Source organism: Mustela putorius, unplaced genomic scaffold (genome assembly GCF_011764305.1).
Source record: "Mustela putorius furo isolate JIRA1106 unplaced genomic scaffold, ASM1176430v1.1 tig00003834_pilon_pilon_pilon, whole genome shotgun sequence".
In the NCBI taxonomy this organism is placed as follows: domain Eukaryota; kingdom Metazoa; phylum Chordata; class Mammalia; order Carnivora; family Mustelidae; genus Mustela; species Mustela putorius.
In genome coordinates, this window is record NW_025421987.1 from 75,794,854 (window position 1) to 75,818,832 (window position 23,979).

The following is a 23,979-nucleotide window of genomic DNA, read 5'->3' on the forward strand; positions in this document are numbered from 1 at the left end:
AAGTATTGAAAGCTTAAATATTATATTGTGTTTTAGTATTTTTATAACATTTAAGAATTATTTTGATTAAATGAAATTTATGATCTCTGATTAAAAGCACATTTACCAGGGTGCCTGGGTGGCTCAATGGCTTAAGCCTCTGCCTTCAGCTCAAGTCCTGATCTCAGAGTCCTGGGATCCAGGGGAACCCAGCTCTTTGCTCAGTGGGGAGTCTATTTTCCCCTCTCTCTCTCTGCCTGCCTCTCTGCCTACTTGTGATCTCTCTGTCAAATAAGTAAATAAAATCTTTAAAAAAAAAATGCGTTTACCATGAATCCCAATAGTGAATTAAAGATTAAACACAAAGCAGTCATTAATATTTGAAATAAATCATTATAGCTGTCCATGATTTATCATTTTGAATGCTAAATAGATAAAAATAAACTTATAATATCAAAATGCAAATTGTGTTTTTTAAAAATATTGTTGGAAATCAGAAGTTTTCAAACATTCGAGACATTTGTTGACTGTTTTCTCACAGCTTTAAGAAGTCTGCTTCCACTTAGGGGCTTTGGGATTTGCTGAGCCCTTTGAAAATCCTTAACTCCTAGACATTTGTTATTTAAATAATACTTAAGTATAAAGAACTTCTTAGTGTGTCGCTTTGTAAACTCTAAATTTTCTGAAAGAACTCACAAAGTTAGTATACATAATTTTCCTATTTAAAAAATACTTCGCTGATTTAATGCACTTCTTCTCTTTTGATAAATAGCAGCAAGTAAAAGACATTTACAAGTTTACAAAAGATACTTCTGAGCCACCATAACGAGCTAAACCCCATAAATGTGAATCTGTTTTACAGACCTCTCGAAGCACATTTAACATTTTTAAATAGCCATTAAAAATGTACTAAAACCCCTGTTTAAATTGGCAGGTAGTATTCAGGTTAAGTACTAAGCCAGTCAGTCACAAGACTTACCAAATCAATATATATTTTTAAATGCTCCGAAGTATAGAATGTAAGAGCAGTCAGTTCAAGTTGAGTCCACTCGTCTGTGCTGTTGTTTTGGATGCTTGGTAAGACAGCGAAGACAAGAAATATAAATTCAAATATTCTTCAGGATAAAAAAAAAAAAAAAAAAACTTTGTAGAAAAGTCTGACCATCTTCTATGCAGTTCCTTTTACAATTATTTTGTAGACATGAGTGGGAATAAAAACCAAGGCCAATTTTTGTTTTTGATTTGTTCCAAATTATGAATCACCATCACTAGACATAAAACCACAAATATAAACTACTTGATAAATTACTTTTTACTTTAGTCAGAAGTCAAGTTACTTATTCTCCATTATTCACTGATAACTGAAATCTTTACTTGATTTCTCAGCCATTGAACTCAGAGGCTACCAGGGATATTGACTGGAGGTGCTCCTCATTCACTTAAACTAACCCAAGGCTTCTTAGTGGAGCACTATTCATTACTTCTAATTCTCCTCCGTGTCTTTACCGTTAGTTATTCTTTTGCCATCTTTAGGCCAGTTGCAGTTTTTATCACTTTTCATTTGTGTTTTATAATAACCAAAAAACTACATATTTCATAGGCTATTTCCATAGTTTCAAAAAGACTAATCTGAAGTGATAAAAATGGGTCAAAGCAACACTGTAGATCCTACCAATTTATTTTGGGAATATAGGAGATATTTAAAATTCTTTTAATTGTGCTAGGATACTTTAATATTAATATTTCAATATTCAGATGCAATTTTATATTTTAAATATAGCCTTTTAAAACTGCTCTTAAAGATTTTTATATATTTTTTAACTAAAAATTATGTTTAGCCAACACTTCTATATTCCTTTGCTGGTTTAGAATGAGGTTGGTACTTGAGGTTGGTAGAATTAGTAAAGGCGGACACAAAAACGTCTTGAAATATGCCAGAGAAAAATTTAGTTGAGGCAATACCCCATGATTTAAAAACTATTTAATGCCAAAAACTCTCAATTATTGGCAATTCAGAACATAATGAGTTTTTTTTTCTTAAGAAAAGGAAACCAGTAAGCATATTTAAGGAGTTATGTGACTAATAATTATTCATTAAGACCATTAAAGGGAGTTGTGATTCCCAAACCTTGGTTGTCAGACACAAATAAATCCCCATTAATTGCTCTAGATCTGTTGACATTTGCTACATTGCCTTAAAATTTTGGTTTATCAGGAAGATAAAATAGTTACTAAAATTTAAAATAGAGCTATCTACTCAGATTCCAAGTCTATTACTTTTTTAACTTGAAAAACTACATACTTTCCTACCCTAAATAACCATCAGTGTAGTACTTCTCCCTTTACCATCCACTCTTTTCAGAGACTTAGATGCTTGGCAAGGCCTTAAAAAATGCACATAACAGAAAATATAAACATGTTTTATGAACTTTTGTATTTTTACTGTACCTGAACTAGTGTTTTAGTCTCTGAGAGTGGTTTTGATTTTAGTAAAATCAATAGCAGCTGCTTAGGCAAAATCAGAAATATTAGGTGAAATCCACCTTATTTATAGAGAAAAATATGAGACAAGATTTAGAGGGATGACTTGGGTCTAATAAGTTCATCATAAATTACTAAAGTACATCAAATACATTTGCACCAAAGACATAATGGTTCCTTAAAATTTTATTAAAATGATGACATTAGCAGATGGTATTCAATAGTAGGCTATCTGATATATTATTTATAAAGATTCTGTATTTTTAAAATAAAAGTAAATATAGATATAATTTACACTATTTATATTTATTATTATATTTAAACTATTTACTATTTATATTTATATTAAAAAGACCTATATACTATGAAGAAAATAAAGTCTAGGATAGACCCCTGTGATAAAAACACTATCATAAATAGAACTCCAATTATCCTGTAATAGAAATATGACATCTTTCCAAACTTTATTAGCAATTTTAAAGGTTGTTATATGCAAGAATTTTACTTATTTTGATAATTAGTATCAAAATTTGGTAATTTTCATGAATGTGACTTTTTAAAAAATTTTATTTATTTATTTGACAGAGAGAGAGAAGAAGCAGGTAGAGTAGCAGGCAGAGGCAGAAGGAGAAGCAGGCTCCCTGCTGAGTAAGAAGCCTGACTCAGGGCTGGATCCCAGAACCCTGGGATCATGACCTAAGCCAGCCGAAGGCAGTTGTTTAACCAACTGAGTCACCCAGGCGCCCCTAAAATTTTGATAATTACCCGATATAGCATAAGCTTCAGGATTACTTCAAGCAAAAAGAAATATTGTTCAGAACATAGGACTAGAATCATACATAACTTTCCAGAAAAGAACTGCTTGGTATATTAAGTTCTTAGACAACGTTGAAATCTTTGAGAGATTTGAAAACACAAATTGGAAATTCGAATCAGCCCAAACTATTCGTAATTCTTTCAAGTCTAACTTTTCCAAAGAAAAATAAAGAGATACCACTCAAAAAAGCTCGTGGGATGTATTGTCATATTTTCAGTGTTGCCTGACAATGTCCACTTCATTCTGTTATTAGGTATAAAATGTGGCAAGTTGTCTCAATGTGTGCCTGTATTGTTTTCCAGGTGAACAGAATGGTTCTACCAAGATTTCATTACAGTTCACAGTTGGTGCTTTGTAATTCTATGTAATTTTAATTAAAGAAGAATTCTGAAACAGCCTCCCTCTGTGCTACCTACAAGCATACAATTAGCAGAGTACAGTGTCTGCTGTGAACAGTCAGTTAATGATTTCAGTTTAATAATTTATTACTGCTTCTTCGGTGCCAGCCATCCTAGGAAAATAAGCTAAAACCGTATATAGCAAACAGACATTTAAAAATGGAAGATAGTTAAAAATTTCAAAAGGATTGTTTTCTCTGTGTAAGCGTAACATCTCCTCAAGCCCCCACATCTTTACAAATGAGTGAATACCATTTTCCCTCCTAAGGATTTAAGGAGAAAATAAATTTAAGTTTTCCTTCTAAATGTAGTTGTGTCTAATGGATAGTTTTGATGTCAAAGTATCCTCCTCTTACCACTTAAAAATAAGACACTCTTCTCAAGTACACTCTTGGAGAGGAAGGAGGGGATTATGGCAAATTTATATACTGGTATTAAGTTAAATTTAAAATAGGCTTTTAAAAAAGTCTGAATTCTGCAGTGAGCTGTTTTCCTAACTTGCAAATCTGGACAAATGAGTTGAGCTGCCATTTCTGATCCTAAAAGGATTTTTAGTTTAAGGAAATCACTATTATAGCAGTAGAAAAGTTGAGGCATTTATATTAGTCACCTTTTCATAGGAAATGTAAAGCAGCATCTAAGTAATCACCAGATTTTTCAATGAGTTTATATTAGTCTATTAATTAGTCTATTCTGAAAGCTGAAACCTCAGTTGCAAAGATGTAGGAAATTTAAGTTTGATAAAAAAATGCCAAAAACAAAGGAACAAATTTACACTTTTAAATGGTGTTTTTTAATATTGTCATTAACAAAAAGAAAATACACTCAATCTAATTTAGTTTCAGTTGTGGGTAAAAGACATAATAGGCTATTATAGAACAGTAATGTTTGATGTGTGTGTGTGTATTCATAATCATATACATACATACATAATATTTTAATACTAGTTAGTTAAAACCATGCCAATATAAAGTGAAGTACCTACCTACCTCTCTAGAAATTAGGGCATTTTTAATACCAATTAAAATTATCTTATGGTTCCCTTATACATTATTTCTAGATCCTTATTGAAAATTACAAAATTTGGGGAATGTGTCTTAGAAAAGCAAATGCATTTGATTAAAAGTCAGAGCTGTCAAAGTCACTTTAACATCATCCTTAAAATTGGGTACTTTATACCTGGTCTTAGCTGTATTTTATTTTATGTCTACATGACAAAATCATAGAGCGAAAATGGGACTAGGAAGAGTACAGGAGTTACACAAAGAGATGAAAAATTTAGTTTGTTTTCTTCTTCCAGAGGGCGGGGTTGGTGGAGTGAGCAGATAACCCAGACTTAATGAATAAATACCATTGAAGTGACAGTACCCTATGTACAACAACAAAAGTGCAGACTATACAGCCTAAACATTCATCTGTCAGTTGGTACTTAAGTAGTGAAATGAAACTTTTGGAACCTAAAACACAGTATCGTAATTATGTTCACAAATTAGAGCATAAATTATTCAATATAATTATGATGCATTCAATAAAACCTTTATGGTAAATAAGAAATGGAGAACCAGAGTGTTTTATTCATAATAGCAGTGATAACATTGTCCTTAGCCTATCGCTCATAAATTCCATATGAGGTCTATGACATTGAAAAAAAAAACTAGTTCTAAGACCCATTGTCATTCCTCCTTTTTGTTCTACAGTCACTTTAGAAATCAATCAAAAAGCACTAAACTTCACACCCATTTTCAATATGTCCAAGTTTTATAATTCAGTTTATAATTTTAAACAAAATTTTTGGCTAGAAAACAGTGAATACCTATTGCTGTTTTCACAGTAGCTTTAATATGAGTTGCTGAAGAAACACTTTAACAAAACAGCAATTTGAAGAACTATACTAAAATCATTCTCTTTTGTCCCTAAAATGGAAAATGTATTCTTTGCTTCATTATGTATGTTTTTTGAGGATAAGGACAATTGCCAACCATTTGTTTTTCAGATATTCGGGACAGTGGGGGTCCCAAACCAGTGATGGTGTATATCCATGGTGGCTCATATATGGAAGGTACTGGAAATTTATATGATGGGAGTGTCTTGGCAAGTTATGGCAATGTGATCGTCATCACAGTCAACTATCGACTTGGGGTGCTTGGTAAGAAATCTCTTCTTTTCACCATTAATCCATGAAGTATGTGGTAGTTTGTTTTTATTTGTTTTGTTTTCTTTGCTTTGTTTCACTCATGTCTATGCTTGTTGACTTTCTTTGAACCAAAATTTTTGATATTTTTAATAAATTCTATAAGTGCGTTCACAAATTACTTGATGGAAGACAGGTAGGGTTGATTTTAAAATTTGAAGGTAAAAGATAGTGAAATTATTCACATTGTTGAGTGATGTTTTCCCTGGTTTCAATGATAGATCTGTGAAAGGCAACAATTCCAGGGCCTTTCTAAAGAAGAATTAGTCCCTGGACAAATTTTTCCTTCCTTTTTTTTTTTTTTTTTTTTTTTAACAATGCCCTGAAATTTGACACGAGTTTAAAAAACAAGTTTATAAGTCTCTTCGAGAATATGCGTATGGACTGGCTTTGTGAAAACATTTTCTGTCATTTTGGTATAGGTTTGGGTTTTTAAAAGATTTGTCAGGTAATAATTAGAAATATTTGTCTAAATGTATTTACAGTGAATTATTTGCTTTGGAAAAGATTGATTTTATAAGGTGATAAAGAGTTCAAGTCAATAATGTATACTCATGTAAAACAAAGTCAAAGTCAAATTGGATATCCTTGGTTTTGAAGAAAATATAGGGAAATATTATTTGTAAAATATCAAGTACTCTGAAATAGGTATATTGTTTTATGTAATAACCCATTATTAAAAGGTAAACTTGATATCCTACTTGTATAATTTTATTTTTATAGTATTGACATAATTATGGGACGAAAATTACTTTATCATTTAATAAGACACATATATTATGGTATTTTAGTTAAGAATATTTGCTGACAGAGTACAATTTATCATAAAAGATTTCATCTTTTTAATCTTAATTTTTTTCAGAATCTTACCACATACTATATACTTTATAAAGGCGTATAATTTATGCTGTTATTTGCAACAAAAGCGCACCTCACACTTTTAATCTCTGAAAGATTTTTAAAAAAGAATTTATGTTTTCCTTTATAGTAATTGTTCATATCATATATTTTGGTCTTTGAGGAGCAGTTATTTTTCCTCTTCAGTGTTAGTTACTTCTATGTAATTATAAGCCTATTTTCATGTCAATCTTAAGATATTAAAAAAAAAGCAATAGCTTTTGTCGATCAAGTTTGTATGTCTTGGGGACGAAGATATTTTAGCAATGCAAAGTGAAATCTTGATATGTTTCTACTTTGTTATTTTGAATTTGGAATATGGTGGATAATGGATATACTATGGCAAATGTAGGTGTAAAATATTTCTGTAACATTTTTCAAGTACACTTTAGTTCCAAATAGTGTCTGATCAGGCATTGCTTCAGATGTTCTTACAATTTCAGTGGGCAAGCATGAATGTTTTCCCAGCAATGAAAACTGTATATTGGAAAGTTGTATGAAGAGATGTTCATAATCATCTTCTTAATTTTAAATATCAGTGTTGTCCTTTGGTTTTTATGCAAGACTTTAAAGTGAGAATTTTCAATATTTTAATATATTTAATTTTATTATAGTATTCTTTATAGCTTAGTGGCTTTAATATTATTTTCATATTTTTCTGAATTTTTTGAGTTAAAAATCCTGAAGCGGTGACTAGTTTGCCAATTGAAAATTTAAAACTAAATGCCACATTCTGTACAGCAGTATTTTCAAGGACTTGACCATCCACTTAATCATATGTATTTATTTTATCAAAAGAAGTCTTTTAGTCAGACCTTCTTATGTTGCCTCATTCTGTTAGAAGTTGTACTCATATGAAGTAAGATTCCATAAAATGAACTGTTACATTAATAAAGCTTCTTAAAATAAATATAAACCTTATATTTATTTTAGTAAAGTATATAAATTTTAATAAATATAAATAAACAAAAATAAAAAGCCCATTTTTTATGTATAACTAACAAGGGCCTGACTTCAATCCAATTTGAATCCTATATTTATGTTCATATTCTATCCCTAAATACCACGCCCTGAATGACTGAATTGCAGGAGAATAGACTCAATAACTAAAAAATGAAGAAATCAGTCAATTGCTTGGTCTGTATAATGGCAAGCAGAGTTGGTGTTGATGATGGATGATTTTCTCAGTAATAGTTCAATATTTGTTCTGCTCTACTGTAATTTAGGATTTACCTTAGAGTTTGCTCCTTTGTTGCTCTTAAACATATCATATCCTGATAACCAGCATTAAAGACCAAGTGTCCTTTCTAGACCTTTCAATATGATAAAGTACAAAACTCTGCTAGTGAACATTTTTAGGTGCATTTTGGAACAGTAGTTCTGGAAGAAATGTATGTATCTGGTCACTTTGTTCTTCAAATGTGTATTGGGCCTTATGAAATATATTTAAATGAATTAATTCATGAGAAATAAATTATTGAAACATTTGTTTCAGCACACTTTGCATGTGAGGTATACCACAACCAGAACAACAGCTCATCTGACAACAATAGACTATAGGGTTCTTGCTGTTGTTAATAATTTGTATAACAGTAACAAGGTAAGCCAAGGTTTCTTGGGTGTGGGATCCAAAAGTATTGCTGTTTAGTTTTCATTTGGGCGAGTGCTGGAAAAGAGTCGAAAGTAAGATTTGGTCCCACAACAGAGGAAATCCTGAGCTATGTTTTTTTGATTTGGATGCTTTGGTGTAAAGGATATGAATTTGGGGGTTCAATGTACAATTTGTCTAATTACAAGACCATTGCTCTCTGAAGATTGACAGAAAAAAAATCAAGATGTCTGAAACAGGTAATGTAATTCGTGTTGATTTGAATTTGCCATCCCAGAGGAGAAATATTACAGGCTTTATTTGTTTGTTTGTATTAGCAATAAGTAAAAATGTGATAATGTTTTAGTAATAAAATTCATATAGCTATCTAGAGGCAAGATTCCAGTTTAAAGCATTTCATGTTGAAAAAAAATTTTGTTCACTGCAAAGTAGAAGTGATATAGAAGAAAAATTATCTCCTATTACAGTATTGCTCTGATGAATCTAGAAACAGGTGGGAGTTAGTTGGTCAACTGGGACCTTTCGTGATTTCCTTTAGAGTGTTGACATAGACTACTCCTATTATAATATTGGAAATGCTATTAGTGATCATAAAGAAAGCTGCTAATAAGGTTGAAAAAAGCAAAGGGGGTACAGGGCACTGCCTGTACTTCTCTCACTTCCCCTGTTTTGTCGGAGCGGTCTCTGTAACTGTATCTCATTCAGCTCATCCGTCCAGCGAACATTTAGACTTTCACTTCTGGTTGTATTCATTCTCTTTCCTCAGCCAGTTTTAACTCACCATCCTCTCTTATTTAGCATATTGTTACATAGTTTTAAAAAATACATTAAGACATAATTGTTAACAGAATTATTTTTAAAATTATATCACATAGTTAATGAAACTATCATAATGGAAATTTAGGGAGAAATGTTTTGATTATATGCCCTTAAAGGAGGGAAATCATGTTGAATATTACGGTTTCAAGTGGGATAAATATATATGCTTATGGACGAGAAGTGGAAGGAAATAAGAAATAAATTGCTCACCATTAGGATGGGATATTGTGCAATTAACAGTTTTGAAAATAGAAACTATCCAAACATGTTTTCAAATCTCAAAAATGAAAAAATAATGCATGAACTAATTTTGCATTTAAAATGTGTCTCAACTGCCTCTTTAAATTTAGAATAAAGTTAATAGTTATTTTTAGAGAAAATGATAAAGTTTTATACCACTGTTAAGAACTAATTTAGGCAAACAAGACTTTTATCAGATGGAAGTTTAATGTTACTTTTATCTTGATATGGATATTTTAGAGACAATTATGTGTTCATAATTCTAACCCATGTGATTTGGCAAATTTTAGGAATCTAGTGTTGTACTTAATAATCTAGTGGCTCTCTGGGAAAAAAAAAGTTGAAGTTCATTGGCCTATATTTGAAGAATTACACTTTAGCTCACTTTATAATGCCATATAGGGCTAAATCATTTAAATCAAGTTTTTTTTTTTTTCCCCATATTTGAATCTGAGGAGGTTAGCAGCAAGGAGATTGTAAAGTCTAGGTGACGCTTATGATTTAAAAAGAAAAGCATATTAACTTCTGAAGTGGCACAATGTTTTGTCATTATTCTTGGTATTTGCTGTGTCTTTTTTTTTTTTTTCATTGTTTTAATTTCAGTTTGGCTCTAAGTCCTAAAACAGACAAATGAAAATCTTTAAATGTGACCGTGTATTTGGGAGTAGTATGTAATAGGATACCGAATTTTATATGATGTTCCTAATGTTTTCCTGGGAGGTAGACAATGGAGGCAAGCTGTCTTTGACAAATCAGAATGTCTTCATGGAACTGGTTTTATTTGAATGAGATCATGAAAAGCAATTTATCTCTGGGATTAACTGAAGGGAAGAGAGAAGCACTTTCTTTCAGTTTCCCTTTATTTATTCATACTCTTTCTACTTCATAAAAGTGGAGATAATTTGTGACAAAAGCACACATATAAATAAATTGTATAAAGGAGTACATATACTATAGAGAAAGGATACAGGAACTTAAGCCATGAACATGCATTGATATTGAATATAAATATATATCTCAATTTCCTAGAAGAAGGATAAAAAGCATAGTGAATTGAATTTCATAATTGTTACGTATAAATCAATAAAAAATGCAGAGCTTTTTCTCAGTATAATTTAGCAAAATTTATCATATGGCTTGTTCTTATTTGGAACAATGAACAATATGAAACCATGTGATAGTTTTGATGTCATTAGGAAATGCAGATATTCTCAGTATATGATTACTTATATTAACCCTCTGTAAAAGCCAAGGACATAATAATAAATGCCCATAATTTCTATAATGTCATTTCAAAAGACCTAACCAAGTGCAATTCAAGGAAGATATTTGGTGATTTCACTTATAATAGGATAGAGCTAAAAACCAATTGAAAGCAATGGACAGTTAACTTGGTCCATAGATTTATTTTCTCAATTATCTTATATCAACTGGGTTTTAATAAGGGCTGATGGTAATCAATTTTAGATTGACTGCTAAAATGAGCTACTAGAGTAGCGATATCGTTTATATTTTGGAATAAAGAAACTTAAGACAAATAATGTTACAGGGCAAAGTAGACTATTTTTTCACTATTTTATCTGCTTCCTCCCAAATGATATCAGGTGGTTTGCAATAAAAGCAATTATTTAATTACGCCACCAACTTAGAAATAAACTGAAAGTAAGCACGTCAATTAATGTATGTGTTAATTAAAAGAATTTTTTTTTCCCAAAGTGTTTTTTTGGTACATTCGTGTAGCCATTCATTGATTTATTCATTCATTCATTCAATATAAACTGAGCAATATTATGTATCAGGCATTTTACTAGTTATTAAGGATAATGTGAAAAACATGATAGGCATGATCCCTGCCATCCAGTAAATTACTAGCTGTTAGGGAAGAGAGAAATTAAATTAATAATTATACAAATGATATCTTTTACATAGATAATGATTTAATGCAAAGTCAGCTTTCTTTACAATTACCTGGATGGTAAGTACTAGAGAAATGACAAGTGCTAGCCTATTCTAGACACTCAGAAAAGATTTCTCAAAGGAAGTGACATTCAAGTTTCAGTTTCTTATATTCTACTGAGAAGGCCTTTATCAAGATTCCCAAGGACATCTAGTTTGTTAATTTCACTGGCCACTTCTCTGTTCTTATCTTACTTGATCTCTCTGTAGTGTAGGAGACAGTTAACTAGTCCCTTCTTAACATGCTTGTCCTTGGCATCATCCCAGGATTACTTCCTACCTCACTGTCTGTGCCTTCACACCCTCCTTCCCTCCTTCTCCTCTTACCCCATCTCTAAATGTTGAAATGCCGTTAAGCAGAATTTTTGGCTCCCTTCCATTTCCTCTTTTCAGTGTCTCCCCAGGGGACTTCATGCAATGCTCTAAATCTCCAAATACCATCTCTTTGTAAGTGACTTCCAAAACTGTATCTTCAGGACTGCCTATTCCTCAAAACTTCAGACTTATATACTTGTTTTTAAAAAAGATTTTATTATTTCTTTGAGAGAGAGAGAGAAAGAATGCCCACATTAGCTGGGGAGAGTGGGGGGGTGGACATAGGGAGAAGCAGATTCCCTGCTCAGCAGGGAGCCTGATGTGGGGCTGGATCCTAGGACTCTGAGATCATGATCTAACCAAAGGCAGATGCTTAACCCACTGAGCCACCCTGGTGCCCCCAGATTTATCTACTTCTGCCTACCAACACCTCCATGGGGCTATCTAACAACTTTAGTGGCTAAAACATGTTAATTTTCACAGGTGTGTATTTCATTATCTTCCACATCTAGATTGTTATAATAACTGCAACAAGAGCAATAATCATAGTAGCCACACTCATTGAGGATTTGTTGTATTCCAAAAGCTGTTTTAAGCAATCTATATTATTGGCATTATTAAATTTCCGCAATAACCCTATGAGGTAGTGTTGTTATTTTCCCAGTTCTATAAGTTCATGAGTAGAGAGGTTAAGGGACTGATTTGAAGTCATACAGGTCAGAAGGCATTAAGTGGTGAAGCCAGGCTTCTAACCAGGCAGTCTTCTCTTCAACACAATACTGTACTAATGGCACTGGCACTGCCACCCTTCTGGATGATCAAGTAAAAACTGTAGATTTTTCCTGATTTGTCGCTCCTCTATGTTCAGCTTCTCTTACTGAATTGTTCCAACATACATCCTGGATCTGCCTCCTTCTTTCCATTCCCCTCTTTACCAAACTAAGCTGAGTCTCCTTGAACTTCTGTAATTTTCCTCTTTCATTTTTGCTCCATACCTATAATCCATTCTCCATACAGCAAAATCAGATTATCTTTTCACAGTGTAAATTATACCAGCTCACTTTTCTGCTCACCACCCTCCACTGGCTTTCCATTAGTCACTTAAAATAAAATTCAAACTCCTTCCCTGACCTACCTAACAAAACCTTTCATAAATCTGTATCATGTATCTTTATCTCTTTGTCTGTTCCTCTTGTACCTATATCTTAGTTCATCTCAAAATGCTCTACATCTCAGTCCCAGCCACTTTTGTTCTTCATACACATGAAACTCATTCTCTTTTTAGATATTTTATACTTGCTGTTCGCTTTGCCTGCCCCAGAGCTGTGTTAGGACTCATTCCTGCCCTTCTAACCTTGGCTTGAACATCTCTTCTCAGAGCAACCATTCATGTTCAACCAATCTAACAAGAACCACCACGTCACAAGTCATGTACTTTTTTAAAAAAATTCTTTGCATTATGTTGATCATACCTGATTATTTCCTATTTATATTTGGATTGTTTGATTTATTATAGTCTGGCTCTCCAAAGCCTAAAACAGTACCTGACACATGAGATTTGTTCAGAAAATATTTGTTGAATGGATTTAATGTGAATCCAAACAGTCAGCAGGTTTTAATCCAATGTGGTCATTAAGTGGAGGGTGAGGCTGAGTTTTAGTCACAGAGGAAAATCTGGGTAAACGCCAAAGAAAGAGAGAAGTTCGGTGTGTTAAAGGAGCTGAGTAAACTTGGATGGGATGCTTGGACTAAGGGGTAGGCAATGTCAGATAAGGTTGAAAACAGGCAGCAGGCCATGCAGAATCTCATTAAAGATGTAGGACTTCTAAGAACAATGAGAAACAATGATAGAACATTGAGCAAATAAGTGGCATGATTAGATTTGCATTTCAGAAAGTGTGTTGAGCAGGCCTAGACTTTGATCAACGTTGAAAATCTGCTATGGATACAAAAAATATGGCTTGTGCCTTATTAAAGTGAGATGCTTGGTAGAGGTGAATAAGGCAGATACTCTGCTCACAGAAGATTGAGGGACCAGCTGAACCTTGGCTGACTAAGGTGACTATGGGAATCTGTCTTTTATATAAAAAGCAATATAGAAATTTTGCCAATAGTGGAATGAATGATAATAGAATGAATCAAACCAACATTTTGCATTTTTACCACAGCTGCTTATTTAAATGACTTATTTTGCTTCTAATTATCTTACATCTCTTAATAATGGAATGAATCAAACCAGTATTATGGAGAGCTCTTTTGAATTCCTGCTTTGAAGGAGTGTGAATCAATATGATCTGTATTATTGCAGAGACTGGCCAATATAAGAGACCACAATAAATTACTGTATTATGATGCCTCCTTATTTATCTTTCCATGTTATTAATATGGCCTTATTTAAGCTCTTAGTTGACTAAAAATAAGTTTTGTTTGTTTTTTATTAGTTCTGGGAGGAAGTTGGGAGTATGTGGTTTATAATTTTCTTGAGGTATTAAGATCAGTCATTTGGAATAAGACCTCACAACTTGGAATAAAAATTTCCTTCATTCCTAGTCAAGGCGTTCTTCTGGATCCAGAATTGTACAACTACTTTCCAGCACTCAAAAGTTTGCAACTAACAAACCATAAACAAAAAGATATTCAGTTTCCTTTTCAGAGCAAAAGTCATCATCTAACTCAGTCTTTCATTTATTCATTCAATAATTCAGAGGCATTTGATAAGTGCCCAATATAGGTTCCTATTAGTTTGGGGGGGGGGGTCGTCTGTGCTCATAGTGTAAAACAAAACAAAACAAAAATCAGACTCAATCCTTCTTCTCTGGAGAAATATTGACATAAGGTGTATTGACATTAGACAAATTAATAAAACTATTGGTACAAATTTCGGTAAGTCCATTCCAAAAAGATCAGAGTGTTAAGAGAAAGAATATTTGTGGAAGTGAAATGTAGAATGAAGGCCTCAGGAAACATTTCTTTGTACCTCTCATACTAGCATAGTCGTGGTTTTTTGATTTTTGGTTTTTTCCCACCATGCATTTACAAAATTAAATACTAAAAAACAGATAAAATATTTTGAAATAGTTTTAAAAGGATGCAAGATTAGAAGCCAAATAAGCCATTTAAACAAGCAGCTGTGGTAGAAATGCAGAAATACAAACAAACAAACAGACCACCCACAAACAACCAGGCACAATTCTCTATTTGAATTTAATGAGCAAAACTGGTTTGTAAAGTACACATGCACAGTGAAAGGATCCCAGAGGAGTGACTAGTCCTTCACTAGTGGATCTATCGAATGAGAATATAACTGTAGGACTTTCTAGAGACCACTGAAGATTTTTGCCCTCACCTGCCCTATGTTGTCTAGAATAGCCATGCAATGTAGTAAGTTAGTCGTGTAACTGATTTTTTTTTTTTAATGGAGATACAAGTATCTTCTCCCAGTGTCAGATTTTTTCCAGTGTGTTCCAAACCAAGTGAGAGCTTGCATTTTGCTTTTTAGTTTAATTTGTTTTCAAAGGATCCTTTCTCTCTCTGATGATCCCTCAATATGAAACCAAAGCTGTACTGCCCCCACCTCCCCAAGACCTAGGGCCATGATTCTTGATATTCTATCTACTTTCACTACTTTGCCTTAAAAAATATACTGCAATTTCATCTGCCAGGACACCCTATAATGTCTTTCTCTTTCTAAAGTTCTTCCTTAAATAATTTACTCCCATAAATATTTGGATATTGTTCCTTTTTCCTTTGTCTTTCTATTTTTAATTGACACAGTTTATTTAAAAAAAATAAAAAACAACACCTTATATTTGTCTCCTTATTTCTATTCCTGTTGCTACTAACCACTCACCTTGATTACCAGGTTTTCTGGCTAACCCCCGAGCCTCCAGACCCAAACTTACATGCCAAATTACCTTAAAAATACCTTAAAGATGTAACAGAACACCAGCTTTCTTTAATTTTTCTCTGCTCTGTATCTCTAAATATTTTTCACCAACTCTGGGACCCATTCCAGATTTTCCTGCCATTTTAGGTCTGCTGAAGTATGTTGCTTCTCTTCTTAGCAAACTGTATCTTCTATTAGTTTCTGGAAAGTCCCTTACAATCAAGCCAGCCTCCTCACTGCCCGCTGGGATCATTTCCAACTGCTTGGTGGCAAAATATACCCACCTTGCCCAATCTAAATAGCCCAGCCATTGCCCCACTTTCTACAAAATTCCCTCAAGCTGGATTCATCTATTTCTTCTGTCCTACCTCTACAGCTTACACAGCCTACCCTTCACTTCTGCATGCATAAAACCAACTCCACTTGTTATTTTGTGTGCATTAACTGCTTAATATTGTAGATGCCTTGCCACCCAAACTAGAAAATAAAAACAAAATAAATAGAAATCTGTTTTTCCAATTTCCTTAAGCCTAACACAGTTAACTGCATACCTAATTCAAAAGTCATCAATAAACAGGCAAGTTAATTCACTTTGTCCTATTCTTAGCATACATATGCATGTCCTAGGATACAGAGTAGGTACGAAGAGTGACTGATAGTGGAGAATGTGGGTAGTAAAGAGTACCAGCCATGTGCATGCCAGGCCTCATGTCTAGTCCCATGTCTAGTCCCACAATAGATGAGGTAAGGTCTTGTTGATGGTAGTAATACTTGGCCCCCAATAACAGTAGCACAAAAAGTCCTTGATCCTCTGGAGAGGTGCCTTGGGTACTGAAGCCGTAATGCATGACAACAGTAATTTGTTTTAAACTGAGTAGCAATTTTGAATTAATCATACCTTGATGATTTGCATTATCCTGTTTCCTGTGTAGCATATGATGAGTGAATATGTTGGTGCTCATGGGCATTAGATAAACATGAATATAGTGATGAAAGACAAGTCTGAATTAAAATACATACGATATTAAAGAAAGGATAACTTGATTTTATGTATGGAAGGGGCTGTGAAATCTGTTTTTAAACTCAGTTTGAAGTTGTTCTTTTGCAAAGTCAAGGAAAAAGCAATTTTGTAGTTTCTTTCATTTTGCCTTTTGATACTTCACCTGTGTTGAATTTAATTATAGGTGCTCAATTATTGCCACAAACAGAGGTTGGGGTGAGAGATCTTATATTGCCTATTGATTACTCACATACCCACCCATTTTATCTAACAGAACAATTAGGACTATAAATTTAATTTTTTTTCTTAGAAAAATTTTCCGAATACAAGACAAGTTATATCTCTCAACTGATCTATGTATGGACAAAGTCACCATTTAAAAACTTCTCTGATGAGCTGAGGCATATTCCTGAGAAAGACATATCCAAGAGAAATATTAATTTCCGTCCTGATATTTGCTAGTTTCTTGCATTTGAGCTTTGCAAAGCAGTACCTTTTCTAGGAGACTCCGTTCTCTTAAGAGACTATGTAACATATTCAAACAGAAGTAAGTTATTTAAAAAAATTTGTGTTAATATCATTATAATTTGCAGCATTTTTTTCCTGGCAGAAAAGAGTATGTCATGATTTTTTGTCATTTAATTATGCTAGAAATAAGTTTTTTGACTTTGAATGAAAATAAGCTTTAAGAAATATGCATTCTTCCATTTTAACATAAATAAAAAGATTGCTTAACTAGGTAGTGTTTTCCCTTGAAATATATCACAGTTGAATCTGTCTAAAGTCAATAAGAAATATGTTTTTCAGAATGTGTTTTTGACCCTTCTGTTTTAAAGCTCATCTGTACTATTTACAAAAGCAGACAGTTTATAGTCTACAGTTCATATTTGGGTTTATTTTCTAGAAGATGTTTAGAAGGAGATCAGGCATGTGTAATTTTTCCCTGGTCCCAGACAATTCTGCATGCGAATGAGTACTATCCACATATTTTCTTAATAATATTTTGTCATAATTTGTATAATTGTGATATTTAGAAAGGTAATTAACTGTATATTTAGTAAACTTACGTATTTTTACCTTTCCATTTTCCAGAGAGTATTTGTGACAGGTTACGAGAGTATATACAATAAAATTACAATAAAAATGAATCAAGTCTAGAGAAAAGAGAAGATCTGGCAAAGACAAGAAAACATAATCTCAAAACGCTTCTAGGTTGATGATTTGCACTCTGATTTGGAAACTCTGCCAAGAGTTATTTATTTCTCATTATCAGAAGGGATGTAAAACATGACAGTTCTTCAGAGAAATCAGAGGTATTCTAAGCACTAATTTTTTCAAAAGAATTTTCTCACATGGGAGTTTATATTAGGGGACAATTATAAAAATAGAATTCTATGGTGAAATGTTTAAAAATAAGCAGCCAAAATCCTGTTGTTTAAGTTTGGTCATGCATCATACTTAAGTGTGTTTTATTTACCTGTAATCACCTACTCTATGCGTTACCTCTTCTCTGCTTGTCACTGGAATCCAGTGAAAGGGATCTTTCAGATTCAGAGAAGGTGGGGGCAGGGGAGATTGAAAATAAAGCCATGTAGAGAGATGGATTTTCATACTACACTATTATGTATTCTATTGGTAAATTTCCTAATTGGATATTTGTTTTGTATGAGAAAACTACCAATTATTTTACTTAGTTAACTGATAAGTATGGAAAGACAGAGTCTGTAGGTTTCTATAAAGAAGAGCTTTTCTGTGGCTGGCCCAGATCATCTGCTCTTTTTAAGAGGAGAGGATAATTTACTATTTTCTTTTTTAAAAATGGAATCATGTGATCAAGAACCCAAATTTGTTGTTTTCTGTCACTCTCTTAAAAAGATCAACTTGTTATATTCTTCTTCTTTTCTCTTTCCTGTCCTTTGCTTTTGGTCCAGTTTTTACATAGAAGCAAAAAAGTCTTTTTTTTTTTTTTTTCTGAAATAGAATTAAAATTGGGTAATTACAATGTAATATCATGGGACTTAACGCTATATGTCAGTGGTTTCAGTAAGCTCTATAAAATCCACTTAAAAATATCTTCACCTTTTGTTAAAGTTTTGTGTATATGTGTATCTTTTATAGTTTAAAGAATTGATCTATTATTCTAGTCTTGAATCTTGCAAAACTTACAGACCTAATCTTTATTCCTTTTAGAAACCTCCCTATTAACTTTGCTTCTGGATCAGATGTCTAGTAGAAATATAATGCAGTCATACATGTAATTTTAAATTTTATAGTGGCTACATTAAAGAAAAATAAAAAGAAAGACAAAATTACTTTTAAAAATTATTTTACTTAGCCTAATATTCCACTCAGCCAAAATGTCATCAATTTTAGATGGAATCGACATAAAATTATTAATGGAACACTATGCATTTTTCACTCATTAAAATACTTTTATACTTATGAAACATCTCAATTCAGATGCTACATTTCCAACAGAGTAAAGTGGTCCTGCAAAAATAATGCAGTTGTGTCAGAAAACAATACTTGACACTGCTTTACTCTTAAAATTTTAAATCAACTAAAATGAAATAAAATTAGAATTACAGTTCTTCGATCACAGAGGTCACATTTCAAGTACTCAAAAGTCTAATGTGGAGAGTGGCTACTTACTGGACAGTACAGCTCCAGATGGTAGTTACTTTGCTTTTTTTTTTTTTTTTTTTTTTATAGTCACCTGTTTGGTGAATTTTTGAAGCAAGAACCCTCATGAATATATCTATAAATTATATTCCATATACCATGGTATTAATGGGTTATGTATTATAAAAATACACAGAAGATGGAAATTTTGAAGATGAAACAGCACTTTAAAATAATGAGTTATCTTACTCATTTTTTAAAAAATTATTTTACTGAACTAAAGTTGATGCGTAATGTTACATTAGTTTTGGGTGCTTATTCATCTTTTTAAACACATCTTTTTAATTTAAAGCTATATGCTTAAACAGGCCTTCTTCTTCTTCTTCTTCTTATTATTATTATTTTTAAAGATTTTATTTATTTATTTGACAGCGATCACAAGTAGGCAGAGAGGCAGGCAGAGAGAGAGAGAGAGGAAAGCAGGCTCCCCGCTGAGCAGAGATCCTGATGTGGGGCTCGATCCCAGGACCCTGAGATCATGACCTGAGCTGAAAGCAGAGGCTTTAACCCACTGAGCCACCCAGGCGCCCCCAAGCCTTATTATTTTTAAGATATCAGGTTTACATTTTGTTATACAGAGATTTGGAAGACTGTTTCTAAGATCACTTAGTATTTAGTTTTAATGACTGTTAGAGCTAAAAGAAGATGATTTAGAGAGACACCAAAGTACACATTTAAGGAGAAGTTCAATGTTATCATAATGTATTTTAAACAAAATAACAATCTTCCTGATAGTTCTGAAGACTAAATTCTTGATAGATAGGACTAAATTGTCATAGTTTCCACCTTAGAAGGTGACTTTGAGCTCATTCTTAACACATTCACACACAAAAAGTTTCAGCTTTGTCCTTTTTATGACTTACTGGTACCTGTGACATCTTCAATCTGTAGTTTATTTGCAGAAATCTTTTGAAGCCACTGCCCTCCCCGTCCAGTGACTGTGAATGTTATTGTAATTAGATAACACAAATGACACATTTACCTAAGCTGGCTCATGTAATTTGCAACATGCCTTACAACAATGGAATAAACACCTCAATAAGTCTAGTTATTATTTGTCATCATATTATTGACTATATTGCCCAGGCCGCATATTACATCCCCATGACTTATTTGATAAATGGAAGTTTGTATTTCTTGATCTCCGCCACCTATTTCATCTTCCCCAGTCTTTCTCCCCAGTGGTAATCATCAGTTTGCTCTATCTATGAATATGGGTTTTATTTTGTTTTGTTGGTTTGTTTTGCTTTTAGATTCCACATATAAGTGAAATCATGCAGTATTTGTCTTTCTCTGTCTGACGTATTTCCCTTAGCATCAATACCCCTAAAATTCATCCATGTTGTGGAAAATGGTGAGATGTCATTCTGTTTTATGGCTGTGTAGTATTCCAATGCGTATATGTAATCATTCTTCTTTAGTTGTTCATCTATCAGTGGACAGTTTGGTTGTTTCTGTACTGGCTTTGAAAATAATACTCCAGTAAACATAGGAGTCCATATATCTTTTTGAATTTAGTGTTTTTATTTTCTTTAGATAAATATCTAAGAGTAGAGTTGCTGGATCATGCGGTAATTCTATTTTTAATTTTTTGAGGAACCTCCATACTGTTTTCCGTAATAACTGCACCAGTTTACATTTCCATCAACAGTGCATGAGGGCTCCCTTTACTATATGTTCTCAATAGCAGTTAACATTTGTGTCTTTTTGACAGTGACCATATGTTGGTGTAAGGTGATATCCCATTATGTTTTTTATTTTTATTTCCCTGAAGATTAGTGATATTGTGCAGCTTTTCACATACCTGTCGGACTTTTGTATGCCTTCTTTGGAAAAATGTCTGTTTATATCCTCTTCCCATTTTGTACTCTTTGGGATTTTTTATTATTGAATTGTATGCATTCTTTATATATTTTAGATATTAACCCCTTATTGGATCTATGCTTTGCAAATATCTTCTCCCGTTCAATAGATTGTCTCATTTGTTGATGGTTTCCTTGGCCATCCAGAAGCTTCTTAGTTTAATGATGTTTTGTTTGTTTATTTTTGCATTTGCTGCCCTTAACTTTGGAGTCACTTCCAAAAGATATCTCTAAGACCAATGTCAAGGAGCTTACTGCCTATGTCTTCTTCTAGGAGTTTTATGGTTTCTTAAATCCAGGTCTTTAATCCATTTTGAGATAAATTTTGCATAATGTATAAGATAGTGGTTCATTTTCATTCTTTTGCAGGTAGCTGTTCAGTTTTTTGGAGACAACTGTGTTTACTGCTACACCACCAATACACAAATAACACCATTTATTTAAATGATTGTCCTTTTCCCATTGTATATTTTTGGTTCCACTTGCATAAATTACTTGACCATATATGCATGGGTTTATTTTTGTGTTCTCTATTATGTTGCATTGATCTATGTGTTTTTTTTTAAATGTTAAAACATACTATTTTGATTATTATAACTTTGTAATATAGTTTTAAATCCAGGAACATGATACCTCTAATTTTGTTCTTTCTTAAGATTGCTTTCAATGTGCCCTGTTTTTTGTGGTTCCATACAAGTTTTAGAATTATTCATTCTACTTCTGTGAAAAGTGCCATTTGAATTTTGATAGAGGTTGCCATGAATCTATAGATTGATTTGGATAGAATAGGTCTTTTAACGGTATTAATTCTTCTAATCCATGAGCATGAAATATCTTTTCATTTATTTGTGTTTTCTTTCATCAATATCTTTATATTTTTCAGTGTACATATTTTTAACCTTCTTTGTTAAATTTATTCCTAGGTATTTTATTCCTTTTGATGCAATAATAAATGGAATTGTTTTTTTGGATTTCTCTTTCTGATATTTCTTTTTTTTTCTTTTTTTTTTAAAGGTTTTATTTATTTGACAGAGAGAGATAACAAGTAGGCAGAGAGGCAGGCAGAGAGAGAGAGAGAGAGAGAGGGAGAGCAGAGAGCCCGATGAAGAACTTGATCCCAGGACCCTGAGATCATGACCCAAATGAAGGAAGAGGCTTAATCCACTGAGCCACCCAGGCAGCCCCTCTTTCTGATATTTCATTGTTATCATATAGAAATACAATAGAGTTTTCATATTAATTAATTGATTTTGTATCCTGCAACTTTACTGAATTCATTTATTAGTTTTAATAGTTTTTTGGTGGAGTCTCTAGGGTTTTCTATGTATAATATCATTTGTTCTGCTTTTTCTAGTTTCTTTAGGTGTGAAGTTAGATTGAGATTTTCTTGCTCTTTGAGTTAGGCCTATATTTCTAGTTACTTCCTTCTTAGAACTGCTTTTGGATGCATCCCTTAGATTTTAGCATGTCTTTTTTCTGTTTCCATTTGTCTTTACTTATTTAAATTCGCCCTTTGATTTTTTCGGTGACCAATAGTTGTTGGGTAGCGTGTTATTTAATTTCTTCATATCTGTGAGTTTTTCAGTTTTTTCCTTTCATTTGATTTCTAATTTCATACTTTTGTGCTCAGAAAAGATGCTTGATATGACGTCAGTTTTCTTGAATTTATTAAGATTTGTTTTGTGGCCTAACACAATCTATCCTGGAACCAAGTACACTTGAGAAGAATATGTATTTTGCTGCTTTTGAGTGAAATGTTCTGTATGTGTCTCTATTAAGTCCATCTAATCTAATTTGTCATTTAAGGTCAGTGTTTTCTTACCGATTTTCTGTCTTGAGGATCTACCCATTGATATAAGTGGGATATTAAAGCCCCCTAGTATTATAGTATTACTATCAGTTTATAGTTACTCTCTTTTTCTTTCTTCTCTTTTTCTCTTCCTTTGTGGTATGATGTCCTTCTTTAGTGCTATGTTTAGATTGCTTTCTTACTTTCTTTTGTGTATTTACTATACATTTTTGCTTTGTGGTTACTCTGAGGTTCACATGTAACATCCCATGTATATAGCAATCTATTTTAAGTGGAAAGCAACTTAAATTTGAACACATTTCAAAATTGTACATTTTTACTCCCCCCAACCCATATTTTATATTTTTGGTGTTATAGTTTACCTCTTTTTATTTGTAATCCCTTAATTAATTTTATAGTTTTAGTAAATTTTACTTCTTTTGTCTTTTATCCTTCATACTAGATTTATGAGTGACCTCTCCATATATTCACCTTACCATATATTCACCTTTTCCAGGGACTTTTTATTTTTGTGTGTTTTCTTGTTGTTAATTAGTACCATTTATTTTCAGCTTAACAAAGTCCATTTCAACATTTTTTACATGACCAGTTGAGTGTTGATAAACTCCTTTAGCTTTGGCTTGTCTGAAAAATTCTTTATCTCTTCTTCAATTTGAATAATTTGCAGAGTACAGTATTCTTGGGTAGAAATGTACCTTTTAGAACTTTTAATGTGGCGTGCCACTCCATTCTGGCCTCTGAAGTTTCTGCTGAAAAATTTGGCAATACACTTAGGAACTTCCCTTGGACGCAACAATTTGTCTTTCTCTTGTTTTTAAGATTCTCTTTATTTTTAAGTTTTGACATTTTAATTATAATGTGTCTTGGTGTAAATCTGTTTGGGTACAGTATATTTAGAATGCTCTGGGCTTGAATGTCTGTTTTCTTCCCTGTATTAGGGAAGTTTCCAGCCATTATTTCTTTGAATAAGTTTTCTGCCCTTTTGTCTCTCTTCTGGGAGCCTTATAATGGGAATGTTCTTTTGCTTGATGTTTTTC

The 23,979-nt window shown here is 32.7% G+C and overlaps 1 protein-coding gene across 5 annotated transcripts in view; it reads left to right on the forward strand.

The window, feature by feature from the left end:
- NLGN1 (neuroligin 1) overlaps positions 1–23,979 on the forward strand; it is an 827,691-nt gene that overhangs the window by 374,391 nt on the left and 429,321 nt on the right. For all 5 annotated transcript variants that reach the window (XM_013058327.2, XM_045088638.1, XM_013058328.2 and 2 more), the window contains one exon: positions 5,669–5,821. In XM_013058327.2, the coding sequence (XP_012913781.1) occupies positions 5,669–5,821 (153 nt within the window). The remainder of the gene's footprint in view (positions 1–5,668; positions 5,822–23,979) is intronic.